This window comes from Cupressus sempervirens, chromosome 3, assembly GCF_028749045.1.
Source record: "Cupressus sempervirens isolate cs-2001-9-10 chromosome 3, ASM2874904v1, whole genome shotgun sequence".
In the NCBI taxonomy this organism is placed as follows: Eukaryota; Viridiplantae; Streptophyta; class Pinopsida; order Cupressales; family Cupressaceae; genus Cupressus; species Cupressus sempervirens.
The window spans coordinates 543,762,370-543,783,154 of NC_143120.1; the positions used below are offsets into that span (position 1 = coordinate 543,762,370).

Below are 20,785 nucleotides of genomic sequence, written 5' to 3' on the forward strand. Positions count from 1 at the left end.
TTTCAATCGCAAAATGTGGTATATTTTCTTAAGCAAAAATCAGGTGCTTTTCCTGTATTTCAGCAGTTTAAAACCCTAGTAGAAAAATAGTCTACTTCCCCCATTTGTACTCTTAGGACCGATAATTGGGGGGGAATTATGTTCTACTTTCTCTACCTTCTGTGCTACTCATGGCATTAGATGTCAGTTCACCACACCTCACACCCCTCAGCAAAATGGTGTTGTAGAGCATCGAAGCTGTACCATCACAGAAATGGCTAGGGCTATGCTAGAACATAGAAATGTTCCCAAAAAATATTGGGCAAAAGTAGTATCCACAGCTATCTACCTTCTTAACTGGTCACCCACCCTTGCAATTAACCATAAGTCGCAAACCTAGGATCAAACATTTGAAAGTTTTTGGCTTTCTAGCATATGTATGGATTCCTGATGCGAAACGCACTAAGTTGGATTCCAAGAGCTAGAAACTCATGTTTATAGGATACAGTCACACACATAAGGCCTACAGACTGATTCATGTAAATATTGATTGTTTAATTTTTAGTCGTGATGTTGTGTTTGATGAGGAACTCAGACCATTTTAGCTCTTTGCCTCCCCGCCACATTCCAAGATTCAAACTTCAGCAATCTATGACTTGGGTCCTATTTTTTATGAGTCATTTGATGCTACTGATACACCACCTTAGCCACCTCCATGTAATACAGCTCTTGCTCCTGCTCCTCATCTAGCTATTCCGATAGCATCTGATATTGGCTCCTTGACTCTTCGGCCAAAATGGTGGGCCCAAATGATTAGTGATCTTCGTCTTGATGATTTCATTGAGCATAGACCCTCCAGAAATAAGAGCATTCAGCACAACATAGTTAATGTTGCTCTTATGGCCAACATCCACAGTATTCCTGTGCCCCATACATATGTAGAGGCCAAAGGAATTCTAGAATGAGAACAGGCAATGGAAGTTGAGCTTCAGAGTCTTCAAAAGAATCACACTTGGGTTCTTTCAAATCTCCATCCTAGGAAGAAACCCATTAGCTGTAAATAGGTCTATAAGGTCAAGTACTATGCAGTGGTGCCTTGGGCAAATACAAAACCAGACTTGTTGCTTGAGGATTCACCCAGTGTGAAGGCATTGACTATGAGACCTTTGCCCCGACAACCAAGATGAGCACTATTCGCCTGCTTCTTGCCATTGTAGCTCAGTATGGTTGGAAAGTTCATCAGATGGATGTGAAGAGTGCTTTTCTCAATGGTGAATTATAGGAAGAAGTCTACATGACGCAGCCCCCAGGTTTCAAGGTTGCCAGTTCAGAACCAAAAGTATGTAGACTCCAGAAGGCCTTCTATGGTCTTAAACAGGCCCCTCGGGCTTGGTACATAAAGATTGATCAATACTTGGTTGCTCAAGGATTTTAGCGTAGCTCGTCAAACAGTAATCTGTATATTAAACACTCTGGTAATGATATTCTTTTTCTTGTTGTCTATGTGGATGATTTGATCATTACTAGGAGTTTAGAACATTTGATTTCGGAAATCAAACAGGATCTATGCAGAACTTTTGATATGACAAATCTCGGATTGCTTCATTATTGTTTAGGTATTGAGGTTTGGCAGATTGACAATAGTATTTTTTTGTCTCAGTCCAAGTATGACAAAAATTTGCTTGACAGGTTTTGAATGCAGGATTGCAAACCTATCTCCACTCCTATGGAGACTGGTTGTCCGCACAATCTGATTCTCCTCCTGTAGATGAAACACTCTTCAGGCAACCAGTAGGTAGTCTCATCTACCTTACTACTACTAGATCTTATCTCAATTTTGCAGTCAGCTATATCTCACGATTCATGACGAACCCCAAGACTGATCATTGGATTGCAGCGAAATGTGTGTTGCGCTATGTACATGGTACTTTAGATTATGGTCTTCTTTACACAGGGAGTGCTACTCCTCAGCTCAGTGGATTCACTGATTCCGATTGGGCCGGCTCAGTTGTTGACAAGAAATCTACCTTTAGCTGTGTGTTCAATATCGAATCTACAGCAGTTACCTGGACCAATAAGAAGCAACAAGCACGTGCACTCTCCTCTACAGAAGCAGAATATCGAGGAGTTGTCAAGGAAGCTTGTGAAACAGTTTGGCTTCGTCAAATGCTTGTAGATATTCATATTGCTCAAGCAGATCTGACTTCTTTGTTTTGAAACAATCAGGGAGTCCTCAAACTTGCCAAGAACCTATTGTTTCATGAACGAACCAAGCACATAGAGCTTCATTGCCATTACATCCAATAGTTAGTAGAAGATGGATCTATTCAATTACTCTATGTCCCTACCTCAAAGCAACCAGCAAATATTTTCACAAAACCCCTTAGTCCTGACAAGTTTGTTAAATTCAGGGGATCTATTGGTGTAGTAAATAGATTGAGCATTAAGGGTGGGTATTAGAATAATCTCTATGTTTCCTTTTAATGCTCACTATTGTATCTTATTGTATCTTTGTAAATATTAGAATGTTTCTAATATTTAGGTGTAGTCTAGAATAGAATGTTTCTATTCTATTCGACTCTCCTCTTTGTATGTATAGATCATTTTGATCTCTGATTAATCAGTCAAGTATTCTGCCATTTATGTTCGTAACACTCTAATGGTGCCTATGAAAGATTGAAAGATGATGAACAATTGCCGACGTGCACCTAAACTCCTTTGAAAAGTTGCAAAGTGCAAACCATAGCTTGAATGACTTAACAATGCTGCTCCTATTCTTGATTTTGACTACCTAGAGCAAAATGGCAAGATAATGACCTTCTTACTGATTTTTTAACACAGCATTCTTTTTTGTATTAGTTAATTGTTTTTCCTTTTCTTTGATGGCAGGAAATGGGTAGGCACATTCTCGATGAGAGAACCACAAAAGATACACACCTTCGAAATTATACTTCGCAGAAAATGTAAAACCAGCCTCCAATAGTAGGGTTGCCACTTGAAACCCTGATTATTTGATTGAAAACATGTGCCTGGTTGTTTATTCCCACTTAATCTTTGGACTTGAATTATAAAGCATGATCTTTAGTTGAATTTTTCACTTAAAACTTGGTTCAAACTTGCTAAGTGTGTGCTTCAAAAAGGCTTGCCACTTCTTTTTCACTTAGACACTAAGTGATTTTGATTGAAATTACCCAGGCATGCACTTTAATTGTCTCTAGTATGGATAGCATCTTTAAAGCGCATACTTTAGAGGGCAGAACCAAAAGTATCAATACTTTGCAAATATTAAGCTTTGGCAAGGCAATCAATAGACATTTGTCTTTCCAATTCACCTTTAGAAAAATTCATTGGAACTGAACAATGCACTTCATGGACCATGATACCTAGAAATTATTTTCATTTGCAACTTCAACAAATCAATCTATACAACCCTAGAAACAATGAGCCTCACTCAAGATGAAAACAAAAACAAAGGCATAATAACAACATTTAGCATCCACGTGACTCAAAATGATAGATGAACTCAACAAAATATGCAAGGGCTGCAAAATGTAGAGTTCCACAGGTGTAGAGCACCAAGCTACATGAATATGCCCTAGATATGCAACTAAACAATGTGGTCAAAATACCTATTGCGTTTTCAATTTCAATAATTCACATGTTTTACATTGCAAAGAAAAATGTTATGTTTAGAAAAAGAATCCCCAAACCAAGCAGCATCTCAAAAAAGTTGTCAAAACAGCAAAGACAATAAACAATTTGAATAGGGACAACAGTCTTGGCTTTATGCACGTACAGGAGCTGGTTAAACAGAGGCTTTGATAAAATACATTTGTTGTCCTTTAATATATTTTACTAATTACTCATTATGAATAATGAGTAAATAATCATTATAAATGATAATCAATTGATACACTTGCACAGTGGTTGTTAATCAAATCCTTCATATTTTGACTTCTCCTTTGTCATCATGTAATATTTAAAACTAAGGGAAGCTGGCTTTTAGTTTTAACTAATGCTTTAAGACAGAATGAGATCTGTCCCAGCACATGCAATTGTAACAAGTTATGTATTCAAGGGGCTATGCATCTTAATATTTCATCATTCTCATTTTTATGGTAGATCTATCAGGAGATGAAATGTCGATGAATTTCTTTTCTTAGATGACTTCTCCAAAAATAATTTTTTGTAACATTTTAATTATTTATCAACCAGAATCTTTTGAAAGGACATGCAGCAACATGAGTGGGAAAATAGTATACTAATGAAAGAATGTCTAGTTGATGGAAAAAGAAAAAGTGACACAGATTTATCTTGTGAAAAGAAATCAACCTAATAAATATCTGATTCTACACAATCCCTAATTACTAACTGAGATGGATCTTCCATGCAAAGTTGTCAGGCATTCTGCATGCTCATGAAGCACTCATCCTCTTGTAAATACATTTAACAACTCAATAAAGCACGTACAGCAACAGTTTTTGCAGCTACTGATCTCCACCTATAAATTTGTCAGCGCATGCTCATACAATTATTTATTTTTCCATGCTTCATGATGGCATCAAATGGTATCCAGTAGAACACAACCGAAAGAAACTTAGATTAAACAAATAGACTATAAACTATAAGGTCTTACTGAGAAGAGTATAGCTTCATAGATTATTCAAATTCCTTCTGGACAAAATCTGTTAATGAGAGAAAACCACAACTACCTATATTCTCAGCGTTAGTGTAACTCAAATCCTTGATCAGAAAAGAAGCAACCTGTTGCATCTATATCATGCATAGAAGCTGAGTTCAGAGCTCCAGTAACAACAGATCTTAAAGCTATTTGGTTAGAGAAGTTGCTGATTTGTAAATGCAGCAAACATATAACGACAATATTGCAAGTGAAAATTAGTGTAATTTTAAGTTCATGGAGAATCATAGTTCTTTGGTCAAGAGTAAAGATTTCGCGTGAATATTGTAAATAATCTAATCATTAAAAGGAAAAATAAGAATAGAATCTCATTAATAGTAACGTTTTATTTATTTATTGTTTATACATTAGTGTAAATTGTAATCTTTAACATAGTTATTGGTGAGCACAATTGTTTATTGCACGATAAGCATTGACATTGGTTAGAATAATTGGCTGGCAGAATGAGTCATTAATGAGACAGTAGTAGCTCCTTGTTGGATTATATTTAACCTCTGTCTAAGAAGCTGTTGGACTCCTATAACGTGATCAGACTTTTCTTTCCATTAAGCACAAAAGATCCAAACAAGACAAAGTGCCACAGAAAAAGAAACCATCCTGGTATATTTAGTTTCTAGTATCTTCTATTGACAACAAAGAAAAAGTTTACAGAAACTATATAGAAGTATTCAAAATGCTTGTTATCACTTGTAGCTTTGCATTCAATCCCTGATTATAGTAAATCTAGAACCTAGGTTTTCATTCAAGATTTGAACCAAAAAAATCTACTCAAAAAACAGAAGCACAATGCATCAGGATACCAATAATAAGATATTACAATTTGAATTTTCCAACATGTTTTCCTTACCAACATCTTGAATCTGCCATCATGGCACGTTCCCAAGGTAAGTAAACACATTGTGAAAACAAAATGGATTCCACTGTTTTGCAAGCAAGCCAAAACAAGTCAAAAACAATAACTTATTAGAGAAAGCAAGGAAAAAAAACACAAAATGTGTTTTACAAGATATGAGACATCAACCATTAATTACATAACATGCATAAAAAATTAAACGCAAAAAACTTATATTGTAAAACCAGAACAACATTTATTGTAATGTGAAAAATCAGTATTCATTTGTATGAGGCTTGTATTTAATGAACAAACTTTGGTATGTACAAACCATAGTAGCCAGACTACTCAACATTGAACACACAGCGAAAGGGAGAGGATATCACCCTTAATCCAGAAAAACTCAAAACAAAACTAGGAATAGTACAATGAATATTTAGAAAATATTTAGAAAGTCTGCAAAAGGGATAAATTTTATCCATTTCATGCCAAATGCAGTTCAGCGAGAAATCCAAAACTGAATGAGTAGTGATTATGCAAATACATCTATCAATAACATGTATGTAGACTATGTTACTACAAAGATCAATGTGTGTATATTAGAAGATTTTACATGTTTATTCATAATAGTTTCTAAATGTTTATTTCGATTAATATCATAAATATTTTCTTAATGTGTAGATTGTGTTACCTACGAAGGCCAATGTGCATACATTAAAGTTCTTACATATCTTTTTCATAATATCATGAATAATTTTTTAATGCCTATACTTTCTTATTACTTATGTTAATGATTTAATAACACTGCATAAGTTATGTCTAAAAATTAACTTTCATTATCGATTCCTCATTCAATACTAATTACATCCATAAGCCATTGAAGTGTGTGTCATCCAATTTTATTAAACTCCATGCATTCACTTCCAACATTTGGTATCAAAACGAGGAACCCTGTTGACTAGTTCAAAGTGATGAAACCATTGGAGAGGGCACTAAATCAAATCAAGAAAACCTTGAGGTAAAGTATGTTGATCCATTTATTGGAAGCAGGACAATTTCTTGGAATCAATGTGAGAGGAACTGCATAATTTTGTCCAAGAACAGGAACTGATGGACTCACTGTGAGAGGGGCTGCAAATGGCTCTTCAACAAAAAAGAAGAAATTCTGATATTATTACAAAATGCTGTAACCACAAAATATTGCTCTTGAAATAAGAATTATTCCAAGCATAAATCAAGAATCAGTGCAGGTGCACACAAGAAAAAACATCAAAGCATGACTGTATAGAATTCCCACAATGCCAATGAACAGTGATGGCTATACAGATGAACCGTGATATCAGAAAAATTAGGTTTATTGTTTTTGACTTCTGATTTTGCAGATCTACAACATAAGCCCAATGTCTGCAAAAACATTTTGATAGCCTTCATTATATCAGCCTGCAATTGTCTATCTTTTATCAAATTCTAGAATATTTCTGGTAAATTGGAGCCCTAGCAACGGCCCATATGAGAAATTTTGTCTGCTTGAAGCCCAAAAATTGATGTATCATTAATGGCCCGAGAAATTTTGTATGCTTGAGGCCTGAATATTGATGTATCATAAATGGTCCACATGAGACTTTTTGCAGGCTACAAATAGTAAACAGGCGATCAAAAAAAGAGCTGGGTTAATGAAGAATTATCTATTGTTTGGCATATATCTGTTCAACTTTTGGATGGTGGACCAAAACCTCCTCAGTATCAAAATCCAAGATATTCCCTATTGGTTTCTGAATTGTATTTAGGATGAAAATCCTCCCATCCAACAGAGGCGACTCAGTCAAGGATTACATTGGTGAGAAAAACAATTTTTGGAGCATATTGAAAATTTCCTTGTTTGCATTAATATAATACTTCTGACTTTCAATTGGTTTGAGGTTTCGAGTTTCATTTTTATTTGAATTGTTTGAAGCATTTATTTTTCATTTGTTTCAGATTTATCTAAAAATATCCCAGTTTGGCACTTCCCATGAGCTCAGTATTTCATATTCAGATTGCTACTGCTTGATGTGTTGACTGTCATGTTTTCCTTTTCTATGGGCCATGTTTAATGCAAACTATTGTAATATAAAGATTAAGGACATAGATTATCTTTGTGATATAATAATAATACATGAAACAAAGCTAACATATTATCATGAATATGTGTTCGCTCAATAATTTTCTTGGCTATGCAACTGTCTCTTATATAAAATATATTATGGAATAGAAAGGTGGGATTCTCTCTAAAAGGATTTCGCACATTTGATGGAGTAAGATAAGATAAGATAAGATGAGATATATTTATTAATGTCCAATGGGAGACCAACAAGCGGGTCCAAAGGACTACAAATTTCTGGCCAAGGGAAAGCCAATAATAGGAGTACCAAACGTTGTTCGAGGAAAACAATAGAACAACAACAAAAAAACAGAGACCAAAACTGATCCGCCCCACTAGCATCTCCGAGTAGTAGAGAAGAAGTCTAGAAGAAAATGATAGGCCTTAGAGCAGGATGAGACCCCAGGTTGTCACTAAGAAACTTTGGGCGTAGGTGAGGAGAAGAGCTGCAACTGTGTGAAGAATCTATGAATATGCACACTCTGGAGGGTCCCCAATGAAGGATCACAAGATCGCTTGGTTCTGTGTGGTGGGGAAACCACAGAGAAGAATGAGGTGATGAGTTTATATGGATGTCATCTTGTGTGGAAATGCTATTGTAAAGAGTGGTCCAAAGCCTCAAGGCCTCCTAAAGATAGAGAGCAATGCACCTCTCGTTTGTGTATCTAAAAAAGGCAAGGCGAGATTGAGTCTTTCTAAACAAATAGTAGAACCACTTCTAATCTCATGGTATATGGGACAACAAAAAATGAAGTGAGTCTCCATCTATGTGACCCCCATGTTGCAAAGTTGGAAGGTCTCATCTTCTCTCGAAAAATGATGGTTTGATTGAATGTGGAGTCTATGTGAACTCACCCTCAAGGAGCAAAGGGAGATATGCAGTGTGTTGGTTCCCAAAATCACAGATTGGAATCCAACGAATCTTGCCAACTCGATGTTTGGATTCCAACCGGTAAAAGTCCAACGTAACAAGATTGATTGATATGATTTGAATCCCGTTCACTTCTAGCTCTACAAAGCCAAGGTGGGTGCACCTAATCCTGGACAAATAGCTAAAATCCAAAGATGTTTGTAGTAGATAAATCAATTATAAATGTAATGAAAGTCCTCCAAAATGGTAAGAAATTTAGAAAACTTTCAACTTGTATGAAAATTGTGAAAAGTGATGAAATTATATTGACTTCACAACTTCAATGATAACTTTAGAATGTAAGTATTTCAAACTTTTATGCTGTAAAAATAATAATAAATACATTACGTGGGAATGAAATGTTTTTAAGACATAAATGCACATGAATTATTATAATAAATGAATATACTAATTTTCAAAAGAAAGATATGAAATAATTGCCATCGTATAGATTATGAATCACAAGTAATATAAATACTAGTGCCAAAATTTAAAGGGCAATATAGTCAGTATTACAAGTTTGTAATGTACAACTTTATTAAATTATACAAACTTCAACTGTAAACAATTTAGTAATCAAGATGCAAAAAATCAAATATATATATATGCAATTTTGAACTAGTATAGATTGTGCTTTCACTCCTAAGGTATGGAGACAAACTAGACACGGATGTGGAAACAGTTAAATATTTCACTATATCTATGATAATAGAGTTTGAAAAGCTATATAGGATCCAATCCACTTATCTAATATTTAAATTATTTACAAAATTTTAAAAATGTTTATAAAGGATAAAACTACATAATATTTTTTGACTCTAAAGCTTCATGCAAATAAATAAAATAAATACTCTCGTTGGTTATGCCAGAAATGGAAATACAATGAAGACACTCATTACTGATGATCGATCCACTACAATCCAATCCCAAAATTGCATATAAAATTTTACTCAATAGTTCAATATCCATGACCTTTGTTCAATATTCAGTCTTTGCCAATGAAAAGTAACTTATGAAGAGAGTGTATATAGTTTTAGTATGTAGAAAGTTGTAATAATTGTATATGAAAATGTTCTTTTGTTTGATTTTACATCTCATATTTGTAGGTTTAGAAAGGTGTCGGGTGTCTTTCAAAACATCACACCCTTTCATAACAATAGATAATTTCTTAGTTCAAATAAGATTTTTATTTTAATCCTATAACTGCTTCCTAACTATTGTTTTGCCTATAAATAGTGATATAATACAATCAAGAGCACCGCTTCAAAACTTTCTAAAGCACCATAGCTGCTTGATTGCAAACTATAATTACAATATGATTAAAACAGAACCTCCAGCGATTATTGAAAACAGATAAGTATTGAGAGAATGATATTTGGGCAATCCCATAAATCTGGGTGCTACAAATAATTATGTTTGTATTCTTTGCAGTTACTTTCAAAAAACCAACACCTACAAACATTAATGGTCAGACGAATAGAGAAATGGCAACATGACTTTGGTTGAACTAGTGAGTATGTGTAACCCTTTGTTTGTGAATTCAATTCATCCTTAATTCCTCCACCCTTAAGTAACGCACAATATATATGATTGTCGATACATATCTGTAACAATCTGCCACTTTTCTATCGTGCATCCACAAACAATGTTTGAGAGGCATCCACGAATTCATGATGAATTGGTTACTTCCATACAAATACCGTAATTAGTGCTCAAGATACTCTATCATACATTCACAAATCTTCGCATCACAATGATCCCACACAATTTTCATCATCAAATCTTTATCAACAAGCACATCCAAAGATGGGATACATCCTAGTTCGCTTCAACATTTAGTGCCTCATATAACACTCTCTTTGGTGCCAATACATACGAAGGTGTAATCCTAGACTCCCAATAGTATCGCGCTTGGATAGAGAAAGTATGCTTCACATGTCTATTAATAGAAGTTCATGGTAACTCTTCAAGCGGAATACATGAGTCTAGCGTGAATGCAGAATAACTCTCAACATTTTAGAGTGCATTCATATCCTATGTATTAAGCACCATGTTTATATACATATATATGTTAGGTTGTGTGCATATGCACTCCTTTGTTTTATACAGGTTTGATTATCTCTGTAGATTATGCTCCTATTAGCAAAAAGGTTCCTTATCAAAATGCAAATGGATTGACCGTAAAGTGTCACAAATGCCTATTGTATATTTTGTTGTCTTATTTTCGATTTGAGGCTTTGCATTTATGTCACTCTTTAGTTATCCTTTGCTTATAAAAAAGTCGAAAAATAAGTTCGTTGTATGTACAAATCTTATTGCATACAATATGCAACCAATTCCAAGGCAAAGACATCATTACTTTCGCAGTCTCATCACGCAGTCCCTTCTAATACCAATGATGAGCTTCATAACAGGGATGATGTGTTCTAGAATCATATTCCTCCTTGATTTGAAAGTATGTCTCCAGCATAAGTACCTAAGAGAGAATAATCAAACGGGGGCCCTTAAATTCCACAAACCTTTTAGGCTCCATCAATGACTCTTGCTAGGTACATACGTCCCTTGTGGGCATAGTAAGAATTTGGTTATCTCTAGATGAAGAAGAATTGGGAAATCAAAAAAACGACAATTAAATCATGCAATAATATTAAAGAAAAATTTCAAGTATGCAAGAAGGAAACAAAAAGGAAAGAGAGAACTCCCTGAATGTCCTTATTGGAAGAATGGCTTCAAGTATTGCCCATGGACAGTAAGGTCATGCATGTGTCCACTTGTATCCTGCAAAAGATAAGAATGTTCTCCAGTCTTCTCAAAAAATGACAAAAGGTCCTAACCACAAGGCTTTGAACTTCTCGTGCTTGCCCTTCTCTTGATCCTTGGCATTCCATTTTAGAACCCAATCACCTACTTTGAAGGACCTGTTTTGAGCCCTTTGATCATGAAGAAACTTGACTTGTTGTTTTCTATTAATATTTTTCTCTTTTGGTTGCCTCCTAATTTCATCAAGTTCAATCAGCGCATTCAATTTGTCTTCCATAAAATCATTATCATCTAATTGTTCTTTAGTGCTAAAGTTGTAAATCGAAAGTAAATTGTTTAGAGAAAGTCTAGCCTCCTTGCCATAGACTAAGTTAAAAGGGGAGAAGCCAATGGACTTCTTTATAGTGATCCTGTTTGCCCATAATGCTAAGTTTAACTTAGAGTCCCAAGCCCACTTGTTCTTGTCCAACATCCTTCTAATAATCTTCAAGATATTTTTTTCACTGGACTCAACTTGTTTATTACCCTAAGGATCACCAGGAGACGAATATGACACGGTTATACCATATTTCTTGCAAAAGTCAATAAATGTGTTAGACCGAAAACACATGCCATTGTTTGTTATAATCATTCACGTGACCCCATACCTAGTCAAAATATTCTCTATAAGGAACTTGATCACAACTTTCCTTGTAGATTGTCGGGTAGCTATGGCTTCAACCCATTTGGTGAAATAATTAGTTGCTACCAAGATCCAACGATGACATCCACTTGATTTGTAACTAATTTCTCCAATGAAGTCAATTCCCACATTTGGAATGGTTACTCTGCTTGTAAAGTTCTTAGCAAGAGGGCACCGTCATATTTCAGCTTCCTTGAAATTTTTTGACATGCCTCACATTTTGGTACATATAAATGATAATCTTGAAATAGCTAGAGCCAGTAGTAACATACTGGCAAAACTTTATGGGTTGAAGTCCTTGCTGAAAAATGACCACCGTAGACTCCTTCGTACATTTCTTTAAGAATGACTTCAGATTGATACATATCTAAATAGAAGAGTAAAACACCATCCTTTCTTCCAATACAAATCACCTTGAATCAATACATACTTCACAACTTGCAGCTTAATGAATTTCTTTTGGTTATCATTTAGATTATCACTACATTTCATGTGTCTTCTTAGATACTAAACTATATCACTATACCAAGGACACCTTTCGATACTAACCTCAGTGTGGTCAAGATTGATTTGATTAACTTGCATGACTTCCATATTTGATTCTTCCATAAGTTTAGATAATCCTTGTCCTCGGACCAATTTTGTAATCTGAATGTCTATGCTGAATTCTTGAATCTGGTTTATCCACCTACATCTTCTAGTAGTGTTAGATTGCCTAAAAATGTCTTTTATAGCTGCATTACGCACAATAGCAATAATATATGCTCCAACTAAGTAAGGTCTAAAGGATTTGACTGCTTTAACAAGAGCATAGGCTTGCTTCTCGTTGATATCATAATTAAGTTCAGCAGCCTATAAGATTTTACTTAAAAAAGGCAATCGATTTCTTGTGAGCTTCTTCATCCTTTTGTAACATCACAGCAACTATAGTATGGTAAGAGGCCAATGAGAAGATTTGAAATGGTTTTTTAAAGTTAGTAATTTGAGCACAGGTGCCTCCTTGATAAATTTCATTATTTTTGCAAATGCTTCTATAGCTTTGTTATTCCATGTTATCTTCACACCTTTCTTAAGCATCCCAAGTATTGGTTTTATGAATTCAACTAAGTTGGATGCGAACCTTCTTACAAAATTGATTTCTCCAAAGAATGATTGAATGCCCTTAACTGTTTTAGGTATTTGAATATTGTCAATTGCAGCTACTCTTTTGGAATCTATTCTTACCCCTTCCTTAGAAACAATATGCCCTAAAAGTTTCCCTTCTGTGACCCCAAAGTGACAATTTCTAGGATTAAGGGAGATTCCATACTCAAGAGCTCTTATGAAAATTTTCTCTAGATGCCTACAATGGTCCTCAGCTTTCTTGAAGTAAGCAATGAGGTCGTCATGATACACAACCAAAAGGAAATCAATTAAACCTTCGAAAGAGGCATCTATTGCTCTCTAAAAGGTAGCTCCTACATTAGTTAACCCAAACGACATTCTAGCATAAACATATGTAACCCAGGGAGTTGTGAATGTTGTTTTATATTGTTTTGACTTCCTTGACCTTAACTTGGTTATACCCCGAAAATCAATCCATCATAGACAATAATTCGTTTCCAATCACTTTCTATAGTAAAATTTCCATATTTGACAAAGCATAGTTATCTTTTAAAGATGGGACATTCAAATTTCTAAAGTCTACACATAATCTAATATCACCATTCTTCTTTATGACTGGAACTAGTAAGAAACCCAAGTTGAATGTCTAATGGGTTTAATGATGTCAACATGCCTTAATCAACTCCTTCATTTTAGGAGCTAGAGTTGGGTTAATAGGTCTCTATCTTTTGCCTAAAAGGTTAAGCATTGGGCTTCAAGGGTATTTCGTATTGAAATAAATCTTCCCTATAAGCTTTCAACTCATCATAGCTCCAGGCAAAAACATGCCTATATTTCCTTAAGAAGGCAATCAAGTCAGACATAATTTTGGAAGATAATTTCTTTCCTATAAAAACATTCTTAGGAGATTGTTCATTTCCTAGGTTAATTTTCTCAATGTCATTTTGAATTTTAGTTGACTTGCAAGATTTTAAACTTTCTCTCTCATCAATTTTTTTTTCCAAAGCTACCAAACCCTTAGGTATTTTATTCATTTTCAATTGAACTACTTCCTTACCAAATAGCATTTTCTTACCATCTTGTTCCTCTACGCACCTGTTCTAATCAATGTTCTGGTTTTCATTATCTTATTTGCAAGTCAAAAACCTAATAAGATCCTTATCGTCTTTGAACACTTGCTAGTTTTGCACGTTATCAAGTACTAATGGTCTATTCTTCATTTCTACATGCACATCAAGTGGGAGATCAATTTGTCTAATTGCAAGGTTAGCCATTATGTCAACCAAATAGTTGTTTTATCTGTCTATCCATTTAATTGAAAATGTGTCGAAATATTCTCTTAAATCCCACACATAGTTTCGGTATTGTTTTATATTCAGCTTCTTGGTTGGAAATTTGTGTTTAATTTGAGATACAATCAGATTTGAATCCCCCAAAACAAAAAGCAACTTAATTCTATAAACTCTAGCGAAAAATTAAAGCTTCATATTCTACTATATTATTTGTGCATTCAAAATTCAGTAAAAATGAATATTTAAATGTCTTACCTGATAAGAAACAAATACGACATCGGCTCCATTACCCTCCTTGCTACAAGCTCCATCAAAGTACATTTACCAAATGTCACAATCTTCCTGCACATGTACTTTAATGGGATCGGTAACCTCTAAAATCAGTTTGGACACGCTTGCCTGAAAATTGTCCATGTCAAACTGACAAAAGTTAACCTCAGAGTCCCGATTATAATCTTCAATTAGGTAGTACGACTTGGCTCTTTTCCAATTTTGATCTCCTTACCTCCATGGGTATGGTACCATAGGATAAATCAAGCTAGATATGACCACCTACCAAGTTCGACCACTGTCGAGATAATAACATACCATAACTCGCTGAGATTTCTACTATAGTAATATCAGTCCTATATGATATTTGAGGAAATGCAAGAAATCGAAACTCAACATTTTTTATAATACCAACTACAATAACAAATCTATTGTCCATAGCATAACATTTTTCGTAAGGAGTCTCCACCTTCAGACCAGTCTCTTTCATAACATCGGCAAACATAATATTAACCACTGCACCAGAATCAATCATACAATTTTTTACTAATTTTTTATTAATCAATAAAGTTAGATAAAATGGATCCACTTGATTAGAATTCTTATTTAAAGTTGTTCCTACATATACAACAAGACTTCATCTTTATTAGCTCTTGTGTCATTTTCATTACATCTTCTATGCTAGATAAAATCTTCACAGTTTCCTTCCTGTAATTAGGAAATTTCATCATCTCCATTAGTGGAACAACAATTTTTAATTGAGATAACACATGATTAATAAAAGTGTGACAATCAAATAGTGGCTTACCATAATGCTTAGTCTTCTATTTGGCTAACTTAGGGGTTGGTTAGTCTCCACCTATTTAGCTTGATTCTAATTACCGCTCCTCCTAGATGCCTCTCCTTGCTACGGGTTTTTGGCAAATAAACTAGCAGGATTACCTTGATCTATACCCATAGTTTTGTTTCTTTGTTGGTACGTTAGTTTGGCATGTTCAACTATTGTAATGGTATAAGCTTTTCTCTCATCACTCGTCAACTTTCAAATAGTAGGCATTTCTTCCTCATCAAAAGATACTTGGTGAGCATAGTGTTGTTAGTTTATTCTCCTTGAAAGATAACTTGAATTCTGATCTTCTTCCAAATAGTCATCATCATCTTTGCCCCACAAAGGTTCAGATGGTAGAGCATTAATAATGTGTTGCTCTTCTCTTTCTTGGTTCTCTTCTTCTAAAATAGATGGTGCAACAATAGTGTTTAGGAGCATGGGCAGCCTACAAACTTCGCACCACGGCCCATCATCAATCATATTGACTTTCAAAGGAATCAGAAGCATCTTTAACATGATTTGATTTGTCTGGTCTCCTATCTTTCCAGTTTGTATTAAATGGCATATCTTGTTGTCTTGGTCTATCATTTCTCGGAAATGACTGTTTTTCATTCCTGTTTTGCTTCATCTTTATATCCTTTAGCATATCTATAATCTCTTTCAACTCATCCTTTATAGGGGCTTTAGGATTATACAATTTCACATCATCCCTCTTGTTTATTTTGCTAGTCGCCTTTCTGTTGTTCTCTGTTGCCATGGCTACTTTGAAGGCTTGTGGCAAGGAACTTGGCCTATGAGATCTTATCTCGTATAGTGCACTTTGCTATCAAATGCACTTAGATAAAAGTCAATCAAGAATGGATCCACTGGTCTAATTTCTCTTGGAATTTTTTTTGAGTACTTTGTTAAATATTTTGTTGAACTTTGAGATTGACTAATTAACAATCTTTCCTAATGCTTGTTAATTCATGCAATGCAAAAGATGTATCATTGTGATCTTCGAATTGTTCTATGAACTAATCAACAAAATCGCACCATTCGGTTATATGTCCATCCAAGAGACTCCTATACTATTCAACTGCATCTTCTGTTAAGGATTATACAAAGAGTTTAATAAGAACATCCTCATGGTTCTCATCCATCTCTTCAATTGTGTTTTTTAGGTTTATAACATGCTGCTCAACAGACTCGATCCCATTGCCAGAAAATTTTGGGATAGCAGTTCTTAGTTCATTAGAGATTGGATTAAGGAACCCTCTTATTACCATAGATCGTCTTGCAATATGATTTCTTGCCCCTTGATTTTGCAATCCATAGCCTTGGTTGTTATGCTCAGTACTTCTATTATTTTGACGGCCATCATAAGGCTGTCTTAAGTTTGTGTTATTATTCAGATGCCTCTATCACACTGTCCCAGATTTCCAGCATGCTGATTGCCACTATATTGTCTTCCGAAACCCTCATTTTAATTTCTATTTTGTATATTATCATACAAAGGGTTTACATGGCTGGTGCCAAATTGTCAATCTAAATTTTTCCTATGAGGGATTGTACTTAGACATTTTATTTATCTCCTCCTAAACAGGTTCCCTTTTTTCTTCTCTCCACCTTTCTTGTCTTTCTCCATTGTTTTCTTTGCTTCGTGGAGAGATAATGTTGTTTCTTGATATTCCTATTTTCTCTAAGACATCATCAGGATGCATCTTAAGTATTTTTGTTAATACTGCGTTGTTCCCTCTAGTTCCTTCAGCCATTTTTTTAACAATTACATCCCTCTGTTGTAACTCTTTTTCATCCTCATTTACTCATCATCAAATTGAGTCACTTCACATTGTGGTTCTTCATCAACTCTAGGGATTCAAAAATATGGGTTTAAGTTCTCATCTTCCGTATCAGGACTAGTCTGATTTAATTTACTTCTTTCATTTTTCTTATTAGTCCTCTCATGGAAAAACCCTATGTTCTAATAGATAATTTTTTTATTTCTGATTTTTATTCTTCTTCTTTCTTGGTTTTCTTTCAAAGGTCAATTATGTGAATCTCTTGGGCCCTTGATTAATTGACCTCCTTCCCCACATAAACTTTAAGAGCAATGTCTAATTCCTTTCATACAAAATAGATTGAGCGATGAATAATAGAGTCACCACCCTTTAAGGGAAATGAAATGGAAGTCTAGGTATATCCTCAGCAAAGTATGTGCCACAAATGCTTGAAAATAAATATTCTTGAAATGTATAACTCTGAAAATAAAATCAGCACTATAACAGTAATTAGAATCTCAATAAAAACGCTTTTAAAGATTATATGTTGAATTATATATGAAAAAATCAGAACTTTAAAGAAAATTAGTCTTTATATTCTCAGCTTTAAAAGTCTGATATTTAAGTGTTCACACTTATATGCTTAGATGAAAAATCAGAACTTAGAAATCTGAATAATGCCAATAATTAAATAACTTTAAAACAGCAAATCAAGATGCTGAATTTAAATATCCAAAACCTTTCCGAAGGCTGAATTTCACTTAAATGCTAGAGAAGATTAAATGTTGAAAAGATAAACAAAAGCTGAAACTCACCACAATGTCTTGATTGAATGGGCCTCTATACTCTGAAACAAAAATTTAATATGCTTACTTGCAACTCTTCCCCAGCAAAGTCGCTAATCTGTTGGTTCCCAAAACCACAAATTGGAATCCTACAAGTCTTACCAACTCGATGCTGGGATTCCAACCGGTAAAAGGCCAATGTGACCGGATTGATTAACACGATCCGAATCCCCTGCACTTCTAGCTCTGCAAAGCCGAGGCAGGTGCACCTAATCCTAAACAAATAGCTAAAATCCAAAGACATTTGTAGAAAATAACTCAATTATAAATGTAATGAAACAAAATGGCAAGAAATTTAGAAAACTTTCAACTTGTAATCATGGACTCCCAACAATATTGTGCTTGGATAGAGAAAGCATGCTTCATGTTTGCATTAATAGAAGTTCATTGTAACTCTTCAGGCAGAATACATGAGTCTAGCATGAGTGCAGAATAACTGTCAACATTTTAGAGTGCATTCATATCCTATGTATTAAGGACCATGTTTATATACTTATATATGTCGAGCTGTGTGCATATGCACTCCTTTGTTTTATACAGGTTTGATTGTCTCTGTTGATTATGCTCCTATCCGCAAAAGGTTCCTTATCAAAATGAAATGGTTGACCAGAATGTGTCACAAATGCCTTATATATATCTTCTTGTCTTATCTTCGATTTGAGGCTCTACATTTGTGTCACTCTTTTGTTATCGTTTGGTTATGAAAGAGTTGAAAAATAAGTTCGCAGTATGTACAAATCCCATTGCATATATTATGCAACCAATTCCAAGGCAAGAATATCATTATTTTCACAATCCCTTTTGATACCAATGATGAGCTTCATAATAGGGGTGATGTGTTTGAGAATCATATTCCTCCTTGATCTGAAAATGTCTCCAGCATAAGTGCTTGAGAGAGAATAATCAAATGGGGCCCCCTAAATTCTCCAAAATTTTGAAGCTCCATCAAAGTGCACGTGACCAATTACGGGATAGATAAGACGGGTAAACGATGATCCCATCCTGAATATCCAAAAAGTGCTTAGCATAGAGAGGCATTCTCAGGCTCAACCCCCTTGGAAGATGATGCAAGTAGTGAGGATGTATTGTTTGTAAATATCCATCTTGATGTGTTTGTTCAGCTCCTAATAGGATGGTAGAAGACGAGTGGGGGCATCCAATGAGTACTGTTATGGGGAAAGGCAATCGATGTCAATCTGCATAGACCCTAGAAGAGCCTAATCTTGAGAAAACCAAGAAGGGGATCTCCCCATGGGGTCCAACAAGTAATATCTTCAATGGAGCAGTAGGCAAGGTATGAGTATCTGAAGCATCCATTTGAGGAATCTGTGCAACACCGCAAGCAATGCAAGAACTAGACCAAGTCAAAGATCGTGTCAAACCTAAAAGGATGAGCCCTAAACTTTGCCTAGACACTGCTATGTGGAGTAGTTTTCCAACAATAGATAATATGTCAAAAAAAGAGCGTGATCCTACTCAACTAAGGCCCAATCAAACTCCTGTAAAGAGGGCCCACAAACCACCAAACCATAGAGCACTATTGGTCAAATCGAAGTGATGCCCAAAGCACTGTCTCTCAACACGGGCCAAGGGACTATACTCTTTATTGATATGAGATTGATGTGCTAATCTCATGCTGAAATAAGGGCCAAAGAACTCGACCCATAGATACATGCATGATGACGAGATCTCAATCTCAATACCCTGGAAGAAGTAGCGATGAGAGGTCTTAAGATAGTTGAAGAAAATCACCTTAGTCTTACCTAGGTTCACCAATAATTGTTGTGAGTCGTAGAAGGAAGCCAGGCCATCAAAAAGTCTTTGTGACCCTTCAAGGGAGGAAGCAAGGAGGACCACATCATCCACCAAAGAGCAAAGGAAAGATCAAGATTTGGTGCAAGGAGTAACCATCACCCAAAAGGGAATGTGCCAGAAGATAAGCCTCCAACTCATCAATGTAAAGTCCAAATAATGTTGGCGAAAGAGGGCAGCCTTGCTTGACCCTGATGATGCTTTGAATGAACTCGGAAAGCCCCTAGGGGGTCCTGATGTGGGCAACCACCAACTCATAAAGTCTCATGATGGAAGTTACCAAGGTCTCAGATAGCTCAATGTTCCAAAGCCTCTGAAACATTGTCATCCTAGGGAAAGATCAAAAGCCTTGTGGAAATTCACAAAAAGAAGCAATAAACCTCTAAGAAGTGATGTCATGCTTCCTAAATATTCGCCCTAAGCGTCATGATGTGGTCTGTGACCTGAAAGTTTGGACGAAAACCAACTTGACCCCTAGCTTGAATATGGCTCTGATCCACCTCAGAGTAAAGAATATCATGTAAAACTATAACATTAAGTTTGGAGAAAGTGTGCCCAATCATCACAATCGTGAGTTGTTGGGATCCGAGGTAGGCCTAGCATTGTGAATCGGGTAGATCATGTGTCGAGGCCAATAGGAGGATACTTGAAGAGTTCTGCCTAGCACCCTTCCTCATGTGCCACCCTATTGTTGTTCAAACATTTAACTGCCTCGTTGATGTTGTTAGTTGTGAAAAAGTGGCAAAGGGAGGGAGGGGTGGCAATAATGAAGGACAGCCTTGGAATGTTATAATGGGTGGAGGTCTAGGAAACCAGCACGTCAAGGTTTAATGTGGTAGAAGAGGGGGTTTGAGAGGGAAAAGGGTGTGTT

The 20,785-nt window shown here is 35.4% G+C and overlaps 1 protein-coding gene across 8 annotated transcripts in view; it reads right to left on the reverse strand.

Annotated features, from left to right (window-relative positions):
* The window catches only part of LOC149567568 (uncharacterized), a 328,096-nt gene that overhangs the window by 152,237 nt on the left and 155,074 nt on the right, over nucleotides 1-20,785 (reverse strand). For all 8 annotated transcript variants that reach the window (XM_089820793.1, XM_089820792.1, XM_089820799.1 and 5 more), the window contains one exon: nucleotides 5,526-5,598. In XM_089820793.1, coding sequence (XP_089676919.1) covers nucleotides 5,526-5,598 — 73 coding nt within the window. The remainder of the gene's footprint in view (nucleotides 1-5,525; nucleotides 5,599-20,785) is intronic.